This window comes from Pelodiscus sinensis, chromosome 2 (genome assembly GCF_052426305.1).
Source record: "Pelodiscus sinensis isolate ZL-2025 chromosome 2, ASM5242630v1, whole genome shotgun sequence".
Taxonomy (NCBI): domain Eukaryota; kingdom Metazoa; phylum Chordata; order Testudines; family Trionychidae; genus Pelodiscus; species Pelodiscus sinensis.
Window position 1 is genome coordinate 85,702,832 of NC_143053.1, and position 19,523 is coordinate 85,722,354.

At 43.7% G+C, this 19,523-nt stretch overlaps 1 protein-coding gene across 10 annotated transcripts in view; it reads left to right on the top strand.

Annotated features, from left to right (window-relative positions):
- The first annotated feature begins 7,489 nt into the window (after positions 1-7,489).
- The window catches only part of PTPRM (protein tyrosine phosphatase receptor type M), a 700,717-nt gene continuing 688,683 nt past the window's right edge, over positions 7,490-19,523 (top strand). For 3 of the 10 annotated variants that reach the window (XM_075920955.2, XM_075920961.2, XM_075920957.2), the window contains exon 1: positions 7,493-8,241. In XM_075920955.2, the coding sequence (XP_075777070.1) occupies positions 8,169-8,241 (73 nt within the window). In that variant the 5' untranslated portion in view covers positions 7,493-8,168. Of the gene's footprint in view, positions 8,242-19,523 lie in introns of all 10 variants that reach the window. The other 7 variants (XM_075920953.2, XM_075920954.2, XM_075920959.2 and 4 more) reach the window with 5 other exon arrangements.

The following is a 19,523-nucleotide window of genomic DNA, read 5'->3' on the forward strand; positions in this document are numbered from 1 at the left end:
TCTGCTGGCTGCCCTCCGCTGGCTACCTGCTGCCGCTACTACGGGCCGCCTGCTGGTCATTCCAGCCAGCCACTCCACTAGCTGCAATGGGTCTGCCAGAGGGTATTGGCAGATCCCACTGATGCTGACCTCGTGGGAGAAGACAGCGTTCTCAACACCCTTTGGATTATACCACTTCGTCTGGATGCCTTTCGGCCTTCACTGTGCAGCCACAACCTTCCAATGACGAATGGACAAAGTCCTGAGAGACCATGGACGGTATGCAGCAGCCTATATTGATGACATTATCATCCATAGCACGTCCTGGACCGAACATCTCCAGAGGGTGGAAGCCGTGCTCAAAGCCCTCCAGGACGCGAGCCTTACCACCAACCCCAGCAAGTGCAAGTTCGGCGCGTGGGAAGTGACCTACCTGAGCTACACCGTGGGCCAAGGTCAACTCTGCCCCTTAGTGGACAAGATCGGCGCCCTACGGGACCACCTGGCCCCGAAAACCAAGAAACAGGTACGGCAGTTCCTGGTGTTGGCCGGGTATTACTGTCGGTTCATGCCCAATTTTGCGGCACTGGCCGCCCCCTTGACAGACTTGACTCATAGCGCTCAAAGGACCCCCGAGTGTGAGGAAGTGTTCCGAACACTAAAGTATCGGCTGATCCATGCTCCTGCCCTGGCCCAACCTGACTTTGACCACCCCTTCACAGTGCAAACAGACGCTATCGGAGAAAGGGATAAGGGCAGTATTATCTCAAGAGAAAGACTATAAACAATATCCAATCGTCTATATTAGCCATAAACTATTCCCACGTGAGTGCAAATATTGAGAAAGAGGCCCTAGCTATGAAATGGACCATTGACATGTTGCGTTATTATCTTTTAGGGAACCGATTCCGGGTGGTGATGGACCATGCCCCCTTACGCTGGCTACAGACCATGAAGGATTCCAATGCCTGCCTCATGAGGTGGTACTTGGCTCTGCAGCCCTGTTCCTTTGAAGTGGGTCATAAAGCCAGGGTGCAGCACCTGAACACAGACTTTTTTTCAAGACAGTATGACGCCAACAAAGGCGAGATCCAAGAGATGGAAGGTGACTTAAGGGGGGGGTGTGACGGGGTCCTGCGACCCAGCAACGGATCCCCCATTGCAAGCGCCCTACTGGGGCTATAGGGGAGCCCATACCGGCCATGAGCCAAATGCTCTGGGGCCTTGGCACAGCTGACAACCGCCAGCCTGGCAGCAAGGAGGGTGGATGGGATGGCCCCATGCTACGCCGGTGTGGGGGGTGGAGCCATGCTGGTGACATCATGGCGACGTCCCGCCCGGCGCTGGAAGCAGCGAATTAAACGACACCCGGGCCAGAGACAGGGGGGAAGGAGAGGAGCACGGGACTCCGGAGCCGGGTTTAAAGGGGGATTGGCGAAGTCTCCTTTGAGGGGCAGGTAGGATGCGAGCCCTAACCAAAGACGCCTGGAGGGGGAGGAGAGAGGAAGTAGCCCAGGGCAGGGCGGTGAGCATAGCCTGTGGGCGGGCAAGTTTAGGCGGGAGCCCCGACAGCTGGATTTGGACCGCCGTGTGGTCCAAATCCTTAGGGCCCTGAGCTGGGGCCCATGAGTGTGGGCAGGCCCGAGCCCCCCTCTCTCCTCTCACCTGCATAGAGGAGCAATGTAAGACGACTCTGGCTAAGGCCGACTGACCCCATCAACCGCTGAGGGATTGGTCTGTGGGGCAAACGAGGGCGCAAAGCCCGGAACTGGGGACAAGAGATCCGGGGCATTGGACCGACCCCAACGTGCGCAATCACAGGGACACATGCTTACACTGTCAATATTTATCTTGAAAGTACATATCTATCTATGCCCAATAACTGCAGTGTCACTGGCACAAGAATAAATAAACATATCTCAAATCCCATAAGATATAAAGGCCATACTACATGATTTATACTACTGAATTTCATCTGTCATTCTGTTGCCCAATCATTCAGTTTTGTGAGATTCCTTTGTAACTTTTTGCTGTTTTCTTTGCTCTTTTGAGTACTTTTGTATCATCTGCAAATTTTGTCACCTACGTTTTCCAGATCATTTATGAATATGTTGAATAGTACTGGTCCCAGCAATGAAGTACATAACTATATTTCTGACCTAGCTAGACTGAGAGAAATTATCTGTAGACATATGATGAATGTAAAGTACTACATTTAGGAAGGACTAATCAATTGCACATATACAAAATTGCTAGGAAATTATTGCTAGGAAGAAATACTGCAGAAAAAGATCTGGGGGTTATAATAGATTACAAACTAAATATGAATCAGCACTATAATACTATTGCAACCCCCCCAAAAAAAACAAACAACAAACAAACAAATAAACCCCAAACAAAACCCATACCCATATCCAAAGTGAATATTATTCTGAGATGCGTTAGCAGGAGTACTGTAGGCAAGATATGACCTGGTGTGTTTGGTGCAGCGCTCACTAAAAATGCCAATGTCTGGGAAGGCAAAAAAAAGGGAGAGCAGATATTCCCCAAACTGGTAGTTAACACCTAAATTAAACGCATCTAGTCACAAACTGTGCTTCTGATGCCCCACATTGGTTATTGAGAAGCTGAAAAAAATCACAAAGCCTCCTTTATTGCATTACAGTTCTCTAGCTCCCAATCGGCACATTAGAGCATTTTTATTGGAAAAAAATCTCTGCTCACATATACAATTTGTTCTTCTGACCCCAACGGGTCAGCAGCATTCCCAGGTCAATATTAGTCTGGATGTTACCCAAAATATCACATTGCCAGCCAATCCTCTAGTTAGTGTCTAAAACAAAAGATTTATTATAAAGAAAAAGAAAAGAACAAGAGTTGTTAAATGGTAAAACAATCAAGTCCTTCTGGAACACATCCAAAGCTTGGATGGGTCATTTGGTTCTTTGTTTGGAGTTTCATTTTTTAAAAAGTTACTCCAGAAATAAGAAACAGGAATGAAGACAAAATGGGGAAGATGTAGATTCCTTTTTATATCCTTTGTCCCAAACACAAGCTTCTCAGCAAAGGTCATGGAAAAGCCTTAGAGTTCTGTTCATAGGCATGCCCCTACATGTCTTGCTGACTTGAAATATGTATTCCTTGACTCTTTTTAATAGGTTAATAGTACAGTTGGTGACCCTTCATGGCCCATCAAACAGGCTAGGCAGTGCTGCTGCCAATCTGTCTGGGAGTGTCATTCACAAACACAGCACAAGTTTTGAAATACAGATATAGTATACATATGTATAACTCACCATACGAAGGTGATACAAACATAAAAGCAAGATTATTATACTTGATAAATCATAATATTTTCACTGACAAACAACTTATCTAGCATGATGTATTGCAATTTTATCATATTGGTAGTAAAATCATAAATGGTCACTCATATGCCATACAGCCTCAAACAAAATATGAGTTGTAATTCTTCTCTGATAAGGCCTCAAGTGGTATATTGTGTTCAATTCTTGGCACCATACTTCAGGAAAGACATGGACAAATTGGGAAAAGTCTAGAGGAGAGCAACAAAAATAATTTCAGATCTAGAGAACATAACCTACAAGGAAAGATTGAAATAATGGATATGTTTAGTCCGGAGAAGTGAAGCGGGAGGGAGGGAGAGGCATGTAACAATGTTCAAGTGTGTAGAAGGTGTTATAAAGAGGGGAGTGATAAATTGTTTTTCTTACCCTCTGCGGACAGGACAAGATTTCACAGGCTTAAATTGCAACAAGGGAGATTTTAGTTAGACATTAAGATAAACTTCCTATGAATAAGGGTAGTTAAGCACTAAACTATCTAGGGAGGTTGTGGAATCTGTCACTAGAGGTTTGTAAGAATAGGTTAGACAAATGTAACACTGACAGATACCAGTTGTCTGTGGCTGAAACTGAACCCGGAGCCTCTGGAGATTAGTGTATGAGCCTTTACTGCCTGACCTAAAAGCTATATGGCTATTAGCTAAGGCTGTAGAGCAAGCTCATTATTCTCTTTGTTAGTGGTCTTGCCAGTGCCACTCAAGGGAACAGTACACCAAACCCAGAAGGTGTGTAGATTACACAAACACTTGCCACATACAGAGTATATCAGGGGTCTCAAACTCCCTGCCCATGGGCCATCCCTGGCCCGAGTGATTGCGCAATCTAGCCCAGCACTCCTGGCAAGCGGGGGGAGTGGGAAGGGGCTGGTTGTTCCTGGCCCCCAAACCCTGCCCCTTCCCATCGTTGCCCTGCCCTCTCTCCCCCGTGGTACCCCCGAGTTCCCCGTGGAACTCTGACTGAAGGTGCTGGTACTGCTTCTGAAGGTGCGGTACTGAGTACTGGGCAGTACCGTCACAAAAAAAACACTGGTACTTAGATTTCCAGAAAGCCTTTGACAAGGTCCCTCAGCAAAGGTTCTTATGTAAATTAAGTTGTCTTGGGATAAGAGGAAGATCCTTACATGGATTGAGAACTGGTTAAAAGCCAGGAAACAAAGGGTAGGAATAAATGGTAAATTTTCAGAATGGAGAGGGGTAATTAGTGGTGTTCCCCAAGGGCCAGTCCTAGAATCAATGCTATTCAATGATCTGGAGAAAGGGGTAGACAGTGAGGTGGCAAAATTTGCAGACGACACTAAACTGCTCAAGGTAATTAAGACCAAAGGAGACTGTGAAGAAAGTAACTTCAAAAAGATCTCACAAAACTAAGTGATTGGGCAACAAAATGGCAAATGAAATTTAATGTTCACACAGCGCACAGTCAATCTGTGGAACTCTTTGCCTGAAGAGGTTGTGAAGGCTACGACTATAACAGGGTTTAAAAGAGAACTAGATAAATTCATGAAGGTTAAGTCCATTATGGACAGAGAGGACTGGTGAGCAGGGGGCACAGCCCCCTAGTTTTCTAAAATAAAATTTAATTTTTTTGTTGATATAAACATTAGAGCATGCTGGTTTGCAGCCAAATAAACATTTACTACTGAATTTGATATTTGTTTCACAAGCCAGGAGGAAAGGCTATATTGGTACATATTTATTTAAGCAATTATATAACTTAAAATATATTTATTCATGTTCCCAGTTGTTTATTTTTATGTTAGAAAATGGTGAATGGTACCTTTCTTATTTACTAGATTTTTTTTGCCAGAGCAAAGCCTCAGAAGCGCAGGAACCGCCGCTGCTGCGGCTTCTGGGACACATACTATTCAACTTATTTATAAATTATCTAGAGAAAGGGATAAACAGTGAGGTTGCAAAATTTGCAGATGATACCAAACTACAGGCAGTCCCCGACTTACGTCGGATCCGACTTACGAACGGGACTTTCTCGCCCCGGAGGTCGAGGTGGTGGATTGCTGCCTGCGAGCTCCGGGGCGAGAAAACCCCGTTAGTAAGCTGCTCCCGGTGCCCCTGGTCTGCTGGAGACCGTCTCCAGCAGACCAGGGGCACCGGGACTGAAACCGCAGCAGCGGCGGGTTCCTGCGCTTCTGAGGCTTTGCTCTGAAAGCCTCAGAAGCGCGTGAACCCGCCGCTGCTGCGGCTTCAGTCCCGGTGCCCCTGGTCTGCTGGAGACGGTCCCCAGCAGACCACAGGCACCGGGAGCGAACCCGCCGCTGCTGCGGCTTCAGTCCCGGTGCCCCTGGTCTGCTGGAGACGGTCTCCAGCAGACCAGGGGCACCAGGAGCAGCTTACTAACGGGGCTTTCTCGCCCCGGAGCTCGCAGGCAGCAATCCACCACCTCGACCTCCGGGGCGAGAAAGTCCCGTTCGTAAGTCGGATCCGACGTAAGTCGGGGACTGCCTGTAGTTTGGTATCATCTGCAAATTTTGCAACCTCACTGTTTATCCCTTTCTCTAGATAATTTATAAATAAGTTGAATAGTATGTGTCCCAGAACAGACCCTTGGCTACACAAACATGTAGACAAAACTATACAATATACTAAATATTACATGAACATTGTAACATGCAATACACAGGGGAACAGAAAGTTTCATCTGGTAATGTGCATGTAAGTGACAGTAAAGACAGTTCTGTACATTGTGTGAGTAAAATTATAGATATATTTTTTCTCGATAAACCTCTATGGCTTTATTTATTTATTTATTTTTAAAAAACTTTTTAATGCATAAATGTGAACCATTAAAGAATTTGTGTGAATTTAAATTTGGCACAGCATTTACATTATTGGTCCTAGTTTTTATAAAAAACACGTTTCCATATAAAAAAATCCATTAAAAACATCTGTATTAAAACATCTCGGGTGCATCTAGACTGGCAAAAACTTGCCAGCTGTCTACACTGGCTGTTTGAATTTGCGCAAGAGCACTGACGTTCTAATGTAAGAATTCTGTGCTTCTTGCGCAAATACTTTGATGCTCCCGCTCAGGGATAAGCCCTCTTGTGCAAGAATAGTTGCGCAAGAGGGCCAGTGTAGACAGGCACCTTATTTTTTTGTGCAAGAAAGCCCGATGGCTAAAATGGCTATACTGGGCATGGATGATTTTGCGGAAAAGCACTTTTTGCGCAAAAGCATCCGTGCCAATCTAGACGCTCTTTTGCAGAAATACTTTTAACGGAAAAACTTTTCCGTTAAAAGTATTTCTGCAAAATCATGCCAGTCTAGACGCAGCCCTCCTGTGTAATGTTTGAAAACTAATCAGCACATCAGGGAAAGTGAAACTGACTATAAACAAAATAACAGGCTTTTATTGTCAAAGCTGAGGGATATGCAAGTAGAGAATGAATAGTGAGAGGTAAATTGATTTTTTCCCCAATTTTAATAGCACCCTAATTTTGCAAACACTTAAGCACATGCTGAATTTTACTCTCATTAGTAGACACACAGAAGTCAGTGAAATTAAGCTCCTAGAGGTAGGAAAGTCTTTATGCTGCATTTTTACAGCACCTCTCACAATACTTTTCTATGACTAGGGCTCTTAGGTGCGATGATAATTTAAATAATAATAATATCCGTGAAAGCAGCTGTAGAACTGATTGTAGGGGGTCTAAATTTTAACTTCAGTCGGCATAAATAAATATGTTTACCACCTAGCATTTGTTTACAACCTAATTGTCAGTGCATGGAAACACATGCAAGCCGTTTGTAAATTCTTTTTCCTAAAGACTTTTTACTGCACTTAAGAGATGGGAAGACTTGGAATACATAGTGGCAGTTTTGCTGTTTTTCCATTAAAAATTAGTGGCTGAGAACCAATTCTTTCTGCTGCCAGGATCTCTCTCTCTGTGTGTGTTTTTTTAAATATACTATTTTGATGATTTTTCTTCTTCCCTGCTCCTGGCTTCGGGTGCCTCAGACTCACACCAGGCCAGTGCACGTGGGGGAAGCTGGAGACTGTCAAAAAGCCAGGTCTTCAAGGAAACTGCGCAGCACAGCCAGGGAGTGCGGATTAACTATTGGGTGGGACGCGTGTAGGACTCGGGCTGTGTTACGCTGTATTAATCAACCGCCTCTGTCTGTCAATGGGGCGCTCAGAGGAACGGAGCTCCCTGCACTTTGTCAAGGACGGTGCAGCGGCTCTCCTGGCAAGTGGCAGCCGAGGAGCAAGTTAATAAGGGGCGGGGGCCGTGTGGAAACGCAGGCTCCCCCTCTTCCCCAAGCTGAGGAGAACTTTAACGCCTTCCTGCCAGGCACCCGTGGGGGGGGGGCAACGCGGCTTTGGGGTAGTGGGATCCCACGCGGCTTTGGGGCAGGAGGAGGGGGACCCTCCCACGCGTTTTCCTCTCCCCTCAGCCGCCCCCGCCGCCGCCCAGCCCGGGCAGCAATCGCCCTCTAGCGGGGGCCCGGCGGTGCTGGCGGCTGGGCGTGACTTGAGCGCTGTGTTTAGCCCGCCTGCCGGGGGCACCGCGAGGCAGAAAGGGAGGCGAGCGGAGCGCCGAGGCTGCAGGGCTAGGGCTGCGCAACAGGGCGGAGAGCTGCTGGCTGGAGGAGGCGGGGACGGGACTCCCAGGCGCAGGCGGCGGAGGGGCTGGAAGGCGGCTCTGCACCTCCCCCCCCCCTCCCGCCCGAAGCAGGAGAACAGCGCCCCAGAGCGAGCCCCCCTTCTGCCCGCGGCCGCCCGTACCCCAGCCCGGCTCCAGCCTGCCCCGGGCAGCCGGCTCGGCGGCGCCTCCGAGCGCCCAGCCGCTGTGCGCGGCGCGGAGCCATGGGCAAAGTTGGAACTTGCCTGCTGACTTTGGCTGGACTTTTGCTGGCAGCCGCAGCGGAGCCCTTCACAGGTGAGAGGCGCCTGCGAGGGCGCTGGGGCGAGCCCGGGAGCGGCGGTGGAAGGGAGCGGGGGAGGAGGGGAGCTCAGCGCCGGCTGCGGTCCCGTTAGCCCGGCCGCTGCGCGCCGCGGTGGAAGGCAGAGCGGGGAAGGCGCGGAGTTGGAGAGAGCCCAGCGGGACCCCGAGGCGGCAGGGAGCGGAGCCAGGCGTTATTGTATTGCCGGGAAAGGAGGAGGAGGAGGAGGGGGGGGGGTGTCTTCAGCCGAGTCGCTCCGAGTTTCCTGCCGCCCGGACCGACTGGGAGGCGAGGGGCGTGTGCTCGGGTTTGGGTCCGTGCCGGGCACGAGCGCTACGAGGTGACAGGCCAGGGCGCAGGGCGCAGCGGAATGCGGGCAGCCGGCTGGGCTGGGGAAGGGGGGCGGGCAAGGCTTGCGGGTTGGAGCGGCAATGGACAGCCGAGCAGCCGCTGCAAAATTGGGAGGAAGAACTTGTGGTTTCCACCAGAGAGGCCCGAGAGCCGCCCCCAGAAAACATCGGACAGAGGGGTAACAGCAGCCCCCCTCTGATCGCTCTTCCTCCTCCTCTTCCATCAGTTTGTCCAGTCACCAAAGCTGAAGCTTTATTGTCAACTCTGAAAATCAGCACCGCCTTTGAGTGAGGTTGTGCAGTGACAGCGGTTGATTAGCCTGAAAAGCAGGCGACAGTTCGTTTTAAAAGCACAAAAGTCTTCCCCCTGTAGTGAAAACTCTAGAGAAGGGGGAAACTGTGCATGTCCTAGAGAGCCCAGGTTGGTACACACATCATGCAGCTTCAGAAAAAGCACTCCAATAGGCGCTTCTCCTTTTTTATTAGTTGAGATTTTAGGTTTGCCCTTCCACACTTTTGTTTTTCTCCCTTAAAGCCAGCATATATTTTTAAATGTGTATTAAAGAATCCTGTAATTCTAGGCAGAAAGTTGGGTTGTAAAACAGTTTTTTATATTTCTTAAGAAGTAATGAGTAACATATATATGTTGAAATTAGTCCATCTGGTCTTCACTTCATGCTAAATGTGCTTTCTGGTGAGGTGTAATACTCTTCACTTGTTTCTGAGATTGCTGGATGGGTTCATGTTGCTTGCATGCAGCGCACAGTACAGTCAAGTTTTGTGCGTAAAGATTTTTTTTTTAAATAAACTTATTCTGGGTCAGTGGTACTTTCAGAGACACTAATTTCAGGCTGTTGTCTTTTTTAATATTTTTTGAGCATTTGCAGATAAGCCAAGGCACTCAAGGGGGGTGGGGAGGAGGCTTAGAGTTACATTAGGATGATATCTCTTCCACTAATCTTGTTAGGATGAGGTGATCCTCAGCAGTGAGTTATAGAAATGAACTCCTGTATAATAGTGCTATAACTCATTAATGCTGGAAATGTAGTGTTCAGACTTCATAGAATCATAAAAGTTTAAGGCTGGAAGGGATCTTACGAGGTCATCAAGTACAGCTGACTGCATTGAGGCAGGACCAGGTAAATGTTGACAAGTTTCACTTTATTAAGATAAATCCATAAAACACTCCCAATGTGCATGATCTTGTTTAAAATTAAGCTAGAGCATCTATCCTTTTGTTAGATTTTTAATTTAGTTACATATAAGGATATGTTAAAACTTGCATTATGGTCAAAATTTAAGGGCTGTTCATCTTGTTTAAGTACAGTCCTGCCCTAATATTACTTTTGTAGCTGTTGGTTATATTGTTAGTTTACATTGCCACATGCTGAGAAGAGGAATGTGATGTGGAACACAAACAGTTTAGAAATGTCTTCAGGTGGCTTTATGTAGAGAGTTAGTTCAGCTGTATAATTGTAACGTTTGTGAACTGGGTTTTGGAACGCTGCATAAAACTTTTTTTTCGGTGAATATAACTGAGCACTGAATTTGGCCTACGCTGTACAGTTATGTTTTGTTTATATGTAAAGGTAGTGCATGAATTACCACTTGTTAAGAGCAAAATTGATTATTTTTTTCATGGTGATACTGCACTATAAAAAGTGTTGGGTTATTTTTACTCTTTATATGCCTTGGGGGGGAAAATGGTGGTTTGTTGCTTTTGTTAAAAGCTTCATGCATTAGTCCTATTGACGTTAAATTGCAGTACAATCTGAGTCTTGCCTATCTCGTGCCAAAAAGTGAACTATGTGGTCACGCTATTAAAATAGCAAAGAAACCACCTTCTAAGCAAAGAATAGTAATGGGTTGGCGAAGAAATCTTTACAAGTTATACTTTCATCTTTATTACACTGACTTACTTATTTGTACAGAACTTTGTTCTAATACCTCCTTCAAGTGTTCATCTTCTCTGGTAATTAATGAACAGGAAAAAGCAGATATTTTTGTTGCTTAAAGTCTTGAAGCTTTCAAGTAATCATTTGAAATCAGCTTATTTGTTAATATAAATGTGGAGGTTTAATTGATGAATCTGTAATTCTAGATTAATCAAGGTGGAAATGATCTTGAGAACTAAAACTCAAAAAACAATAACGAATATATCATATTAAACAGAAAATACTGGTTATTACAAGCAGTTAAATACAAACTAACCTAGGATTTTTCTGCAAAGCATGGTGAAAATGGTGTATTAGTCCTTACGATAGCCTGGATTTTTTTGAAGTTTTTAAAAAATTACTTAATAGGCTTTTCTTCATTTTAGTTTGTGTATTTAATGGCTCTATATGAAGACTGATTTCTAAAATAATAAGTTTTTAAACACGAAGAGGGTTCTTTACATATGTGAATTCAAATTAGGATTTCATAGTATTTCTTTATCTTTTTGATAAATTACTCATAGTAGAAAAAACCCTATTTCTGATAATGATTTAGGTAAAACAAAAATATGATGCAAGCTGAATAGTTAGGGATGTTGTACACCTATGTTACTTTTTATATAAAATGAAAGGTCTAGATATGGTGAGCTCTGTCAAACAGTTAACTGAAATTGAAGGTATTTTTATAAAACATCACATTTTAGACTTAACTACACCCATCCTTCCAAAGTTGGTGCTTTTTGTTTATAACCTAAGGTTGTCCTAGAGAGGCCTATTAGATTGTGCAGTATTAACTATGGTTATGAGGAAAATAACTTGAAATAAAGTGCCTTAAAAATTGGAAATTATTGCCTTGCATAGCATATTTTCATTTTTTGGGCAGAGATTATGTAAACAGGACTCACATTTTTCATGATAACATCTGCAAAGCCACATAGTAATCAGCAGTTACAAGAGAGCAGTTGATTCACTGGGCTTTAAACTTCATAGGGATAGGGGAGATATTTGGTGACAGAAAAGAAGAAAGATATTCTTAAGATAGTAGCTGTTCTCTTAGCTGAAATGAAAATTCTGGCACAGTGAAATATGCTGATGTTAATATAACATTAACCCAATTTAAATTTGTTTTGGTTAGTGGTAGTGGTGGTGTGTACATTTGTTTTGTAAATTAGGCCAGGCTTCACTTGCAAGACATGCTAAATGTGCACAGTGTTTTGGCTTTGGGTGCAGCTTATACAGTATACTGGCAAAATTGCTTTTGCCAGTATAACTTATTTCAGTCCAGTGCCTACCTGCCCCTCTTTCCACTTCTTATAGGTGAAATAAGCTATTCCAGTAAGAGCTTAGTTCTATCACTATAACTATGCCTATTCTAGTTTTGCTAGCTCAGCTATGTTGTTCTAAGACCATATCTCACTACAACTTGGCTGATATAATTTGATCTTAAGTGAGCTAAACATTGATGCATCTTTAGTTGCTCTATAAACTGAAAAAATTCGTGTGATGTTTCATAGTAAGTCATTATGTAAATATTAGGATTTAATGTTTTACCTGCACGTGGTATTGAAAGTAGTGATATTTTTCTAACCATTCTTGCTATTCTGACCTTGTGTAAATATCATAAGTTAGTATAAAACCATATCATTCTAAGTTTTGCTTTTAATTAAAAATTAAAGCTTTTCTGTTTAGTCATTGATCAAAATGGGAGTGGTATTATAATTATAGTGGGAGAAAGTATATCCTACAATGTATCACAAGGAGGTGATGACATTGAAAAATTCCTGTGTCTCTCTTGTCTAATAGTTGAATCATCATAATTCAAGGAATTGTAATATTTTTTCCATGGAACAACCAAGCAATCTATAATATTTTTGAAAATAGTATTGTTAATGGTCATGGAAGTTTCTGAATTGACTGCAGTAGGGACTGAATCCTTGAGCCACAGAATATATACAAGATGAATGGAGTAAACATCTCCCATGCAACCCATGTCATTTGATCCTGACTTGAAATGCCTATTTATCACCAGAATAAGTGTGCCAACCATTGTTATGTGTGCACCTGCCCTGCTCACTGGAAATTGGACTGAGACAATTGGCTCACTTGCCATAAATGACTGACCATGCATTTGAAAGTAACTGTTATGAATTTGATTTGGCAACTTGGAGAAGGACCTGGTCTAAAGCCAGTTGAGGTCAATAGGATGAGGACCAATTTTCCATCCATGTGTGGATTTTTTTTATATGAACTGTGGCATATGTGAACATACACCACCAATAGAAACAAAATACCGAACTGGGAACTGTCTGCTAATTAGCTGGGTGGCATTTGAATTTCTCCTGCGCAGCCGTACAAGTGCACAGATTACAGGAAACACTGATGAGGACCTAGCCACCAGTCCTCTCAATCACTTGTAATTTTATATGAATATATTGTTTGATTTTTTTTTAATTTAGGTTTTATTGCAATTGTCAAAATATTTATTTGATGTTTTAACAATTTTGCCTTGGGTAATGACAAATATCTAGAACCGTAAGACATTCCATATATGACATTAGCACTAAACATTTCAAAGATATAGTTTTGAAAATTCTATCCATGCTAAGGTATTTGTACGTTGTTAATAACCTTGAACCTTGACATTTTTTTTCTTTTTTACTTCACCGATTATTTCTACATATAGATTTAACAAAATCATAACCTTACTAATGCATATATTAAGAAAAAATCGTTAGCAAATTTGGTAATAAATACATTTATTAATAATAAACTTTACCGTTTTACTTTCCCTACTTCATTATTTTCATTTTTTTGCCCTTTCTGATTTCACAATGCAAAATTACTGGTGTTTTCAGTTCTAGTGCTTTGCCTGTTATGATCTATTGCTGATCACTAGGTGTAGCTGCATCTCTAAATCCACTTTTCCAAGCAAAGAAAGATGCAGGATTATATACTGTGTTCTTGGAGTAGCTCAAAGCATAGAATACAATGCTTCTGTAACTGTATAAAATTCTGATTTGACAGACATTTGCTAGCAGAGGTTTGAGGTTATACAGGTTAACTGTTGGCTAATTTTGGGAAGAGTCAGCTCTCTTGGAGTATGTTCTAATCCTATTCAGCATTTGACTCAACAAAAAGTAGAGACTGGGGAATGAATGGGCCAGTGTAATAAATGCAGTGCCTGCAGTCAGATGACAAAAAATGTAAATACTTGGCTAGTGGATTTAACTGACAAGAATATCTTGCATGTATGCTGGAGATGTATTGTAAGGTTACACTTTGTGCTTCCTGATTCATATAACCTTATTTAATAAAAGTTTGTATTTAAATATAGCTTGGGAATGCATATATGAAAACTTTCTACTTGTGCTCCAAAAATGTGGAGAGACCTTTTTCTCCTATCCACGTAGAGGATTCTTACATTGACATTTGTAGGGATAATAGTAGAGCAAAACCAAAAGAATATTAACAACTTTATAGGACTTGAATAACTGGAGAGCTAGTGTCTTTTGCTCTGCAATGACTCTTTGCCAATTAAGGAATGATGGCAAGGACCTGGTGTACTGAGACAAAAGAATGGCCATGTTAAAGGGAACTCCGTAGGCAGTAGAATTAGAGTGATGAGGTTGGTAGGAAATGTGAGGGTATGTCTACACTGCATTGCTCTTTTGAGAGAGGAATGCAAATGCAGCCGAGTGAAATTGCAAATGAAGTGCGGATTTGAATTTCCCATGCTGCATTTGCATAATTGCGTCTGAGAGTTTTTTTCGAAATACCCTATTTCCAAAAAAACCCTGCCATCTAGACAGAGTTATTTAAAAAACAAACCCTTCTCGAAATAATAATTACTCCTTAAAAATGAGGTTTAAGATTTATTTGGAAAAAAGGGTGTGTGTGGTTTTTTTGAAATAAGCCCGTCTAGATGGCATTTTTTTCGAAATAAAGTATTTCGAAAAAGCGCCCGGATGCCATTATGCAAATGAAGCATGGGAAATTCAAATCTGCACTTTATTTGCAATTTCGCTCGGCTGCATTTGCATTTCTTTCTTGAAAGAGGAATGCAGTGTAGACATACCCAGAGATTCCCAGAGCTTTGTGAAGGAATTGATCAGATCCACTGTGGGGAGGAGGAAGGGAGGGGAGAGAGTTTATAAAAGATCACAAATATAAAAGTATTAACAGCCAGGAAATGTGACTTGAATTTCTTTTTCATTTAGCATATTTTTATTTTCTTTATTTGTATATAGACCCATCTCTTTTATTGTATTATGTATTTGAGAGAGATTGTCAGTTCGTTCAGGAATTCCTCCTAAATGGTAAGAGCTAGGACCACAGACTTGGAATACTGCTTCCTCAGTAAGGGTTTGATGGTGCCAGGAAAATGAAAGGTGCCTTGAATGGGATTGTATGAGAGACATCAACACGGGGGAAGGGGAGGGTAGGGAAAGGGGACAGGCGATCCCACAGGAGCTGGTGGTTGTGGGCAGCTGGCTTTTAAGGTGGCTCCTCACGCATACTGATTCCTGCCTGCTCCTTCCCCCTATGCTGCTGTCTCTGGTACAGAGGCAGCTGTTTGTGGGGGGGAAGGAGGGAACCCGGCGCGTACCCATGAAGGTTAACTGATGAGCCCATGCTCACGTTTACACTACCACATTCCTAGTTTCATCACCCTAGCCATGTATTGCAATGTAGTTTCTCCTACTATATTCTCCTATCAATATGTATTATGAAATATAATACATTACGTCTACGTCTACACTGGCATGATTTTCCGCAAATGCTTTTAACGGAAAAGTTTTCCGTTGAAAGCATTTGCGGAAAAGAGCCTCTAGATTGGCAAGGACGCTTTTCCGCAAAAGCACTTTTTGCGGAAAAGCGTCTGTGCCAATCTAGACGTGGTTTTGCGCAAGAAAGCCCCAATCGCCATTTTCGCGATCGGGGCTTTTTTGCGCAAAACGGTTCTCAGTTGTCTACACTGGCCCTCTTGCACAAAAGCATTTGTGCAAGAGGGCTTTTGCCCGAATGGGAGCAGCATAGTATTTCCGCAAGAACACTGACAATCTTACATGAGATCGTCGGTGTTCTTGCGGAAATTCAAGCAGCCAGTATAGACAGCTGGCAAGTTTTTTCCGCAAAAGTAGCTGCTTTTGCGGGAAAACTTACCAGTCTAGACACAGCCATGGTAATTATTAGGAGTTTGTTCCATATTTATTAAGAGGGAACTTCCAATGAGAATTGAGCTTTAAAGTTCTTAGGTGCTTCTGAAAATGTACCTTAATTACTTATATTTTTTTTTGGCTTTTTAAAAACCAATATGGAGAGAACAGATTTGACTTTAAAGGCTTTTTTTAAATGTTTTTTTCTGTAAGTATATTTACGTGGATTTCTTGATTGTAATAAATTCAGTTTTAATCTCTCCAGTCCAGCACACTTTGATCCAGTAACACCTGTGGGCCAGCATGACTTTAGATAACCAGATGCCCAATTATCATGGGTGTGGCCAAGTTTCCCATGGTCCCATAAAGTTTGTTTAGACATCCGTCCTGGCTCTCAGTGTGCTTTTATTTAGCTCTAATTGACACCTAAATGTCTTCTAAGAGCCCAATAAGCAGTGGGAATCTTGGTAATGTTCCTAGACAATATTGGCCTGCTGTCGTTTGGTAAATTCTCTGGTTCAGCACTGTTCAGGTTCCGAGGGTGCCTGATGAGATGTCCAGCCTGTATGAGATGAAATTCTGGCTCCACGAAAAGCAATAGGAAATTGGCTATTGACTTTAGTAGGGTCAGGATTTCAAGTATAATTCTTGCCAATCCTAGGAATTTTGTATAGTGTGCTTAAATGTGGGTAAACAGAAAGATGGACCGAGTCAGACATATGTTGGAACAAAAGTATTCAATAGCTGCCCTTCAGTATTTGAGAATGACTTTAATTCTCCCTCCTCTCTTCCATCACCTACTTATCCTTTTCTAAAATCTACAGAAAACACTGAGGGCATGTTTATATTAGGAAATTATTTCAAAATAACTTATTTCAAAGTAACTTCCAAAATAATTATTTCAAAATAAGCTTATTACCCAAGGAAAGCAGGAGTAGTTATTTCAAAATAAGCAGACCCTTATTTCAAAATAACAGGCTTGGCAGTGTGGATTCCTTGCTTATTTCAAAATAAGGGGAATTATTTCGAAATAACTCCCTTGGGGAGACCAGGGCTGAGGGACTTTCACCTGCCCTGTGATTTGAACTGCACTTTCCCTTTGACATTTCCTTTAGTAGTCGCTGCCAGTACACAAGTGAGCCCTTCATTAATCCGTCTTCTATAATGATATATTCCAAGGATAACTGCAAAGGGTTATGCAGTTGATGCTCTCTTTTATGCACCTCAAGAATATCATCTTTGTGGCATGCATCCTTTTGAGCTCTTGTGCAGAAGACAAAACACAAGGTTGCTTGCACATTTAAAACTACAGGCAGTCCCCGACTTATGCCGGATCCGCACTTACGAACGGGGCTTTTCTCGCCCTAGAGCTCACGGGCGGCGGGTCGCCACCCGTGTCCTCCGGGGCGGGAAAAGTTTCTCCCGGTCTCCCTGGTCTGCTGGGGGGTCCAGTGGCTTTGTTGGACCCCCCCCCCCCCAGCAGACCAGAGGGACAGGAGCAAAGCCGCGGAGCATGCCCGCAGCGGGACAGCTCAAGCGCGCCCGGGCTGTCCCACTGCGGGCATGCTCCGCGGCTTTGCTCCCCGTCTCCCTGGTCTGCAGGGAGACGGGGAGCAAAGCCTTGGAGCACGCCCGCAGCGGGACAGCCTGGGCACGCCTGGACTGTCCCGCTGCCCGCGTGCTCTGCGGCTTTGCTCCGCGTCTCCCAGGTCAGCAGACCAGGGAGACGGAGCAAAGCCGTGGAGGACTTGGGCGGTCCCGCCACCCCCGTCTCCCTGGTCTGCTGGGGGAGGTGCAGCTAGTGCCTCCCCCTCCCCAGCAGACCAGGCTTTTCTTGCCTACCCTTGGGGTAGAGCAGCTGGGGGCTGCCGGGTTGGTCCCGCAGCGCCGCTTCGGACCAACCTGGCAGCACCCCAGCTGCTCTGTCCCAGGCGTCCCCAAGACAGCCGCTGCTGAAACTGACCAGCGGCTGACTACAGGAAGCCCGAGGCAGAGTTGCTCTGCCCCAGGCTTCCTGGAATCAGCCGCTGATCAGTTTCAGAAGCAGCTGACTTGGGGACGCCTGGGTTTCTTAAGTTGAATCTGTATGAAAGTCGGAACTGGTGTCAGCCGCTGCTGAAACTGATCAGTTTCAACCGCGGCTGAATCTGGATGCCAGTTCTGACTTACATACAGATTCAAGTCAGAACTGGCATCCAGATTCAGCCGCGGTTGAAACTGATCAGTTTCAGCAGCGGCTGACACCAGTTCCGACTTTCATACAGATTCAACTTAAGAACAAACCTACAGTCCCTATCTTGTACGTAACCCGGGGACTACCTGTATTGGTTATTTAGGTGTCAGCTAATAGTTAACAGGCAAATCAGCCTCTGCTTTGCCTTTTTTTTTAAATTACAAAAACAAACAAAAAACTAACCAACCAAACAAAAAATCCAAACCCCACAATGAGTGAGAACAATTTATTTAAAAACAAAAAATTCAAACCAGAAATGTAGGGCCATAACTTGTATGACATGGCTGTACTTTGTTTGTGCTAACATTATTGGACATGGGTTGAGGATGGAATAAGGCCTGAGGGGGACTCATTTTTACTTTCAGTATTGTCATTGGGAGTTGCATACATAAATTTAGGGCAATAGGGGTTTTATGGATATTAGTCTAATCTTGAATTTGGAAGATGTTGGTCTCTGTTTTTTATTTACTTCGAGGTCTTTTGAAGAAAAAGATAAGTCCTTTAAACACAAAAATTGAAATATCCTGTGATCTAGAAGCCCAGGACTAATAGAAGTGCGGTCTTCACAAGTAAGATGCTAGACAAAGACAATAAAGGAGACTAAACAGGCAGACTGTCTTGACATCAGGTACAGCAGTATTTAGTGGATTGCCAGATACTTCCACTAAAAGTACTGAACATGACTGGAAAAAAATTGGTCAAGCAAAAGAAAAAAAAGGGGGGGGGGAACCAAAGTTTTTGAGCAAAAAACGCAGTCACTGCACATTTAAATCCCCCTGCGCCCCTCACCCCCACCAGAAGTGGCAAGGGAGGAATGTCCCAAGCAGCCATCCAGCTGAGAAAAACTGACATTTTAAAGGTCCGATATTTTCTGTGTTTTTTTTTCTTTTTTTTTTTTACTGGACAGGGGCCACAAATACTGGACTATCTGGGCCAATACTGGATACCTGGCAACCGTAGTGGGCCATTCAGAGAGGTGAGTGGCTGATAGGACTGGCAGGAATGGAGGAGAGAGCTGAGCTTATAGGTATAGGAGAATAAGGGGCTGAGAACAGAGATCAGCTGACAATCAGATGAGTGAACAGGAGGCAGAAGGGTTGGGCAGAATAGAATTGAAATGCCAGTCAGAGAAAAGAGAAATACTGGTAACATATGCACAAGTGAAGGGGAACAAATGTACTGCTAAGTATTCCTGAGTGGAGCATCAGTGTCAATGTGTTTTTCTTAGTTTGCTAAATCAGAAGTTTGTGGTGACTTGGGAAGTGGAAAGATTGAGGCTGGGCTTTTAGCTACAGTCAGCTATAGTTATTCTTGCCAGGAAGTTTAATTTGCTAACAAAGCCAGCATAGTAAAATAAACTACAATTTGATTTCCTGCTTGTGCAAAACAACTTAATTTTTTTGTTTAGGTGGGAGGTGTCTTCTTTTGAGTACTTGACAACCTTGTAGTTGAAGATATAGTTGCTGATGTTTGTGCAAAGGATACTAATTATGACTAGGGTTGCCAGACGGTTTAACCAAAATTTTTTTGATTTTTAAATACTCTCCAGTTTACAGGGCACAATTTGCCTTGAGAATCAGATTCAAGATTTCTGCCTATGGAGTG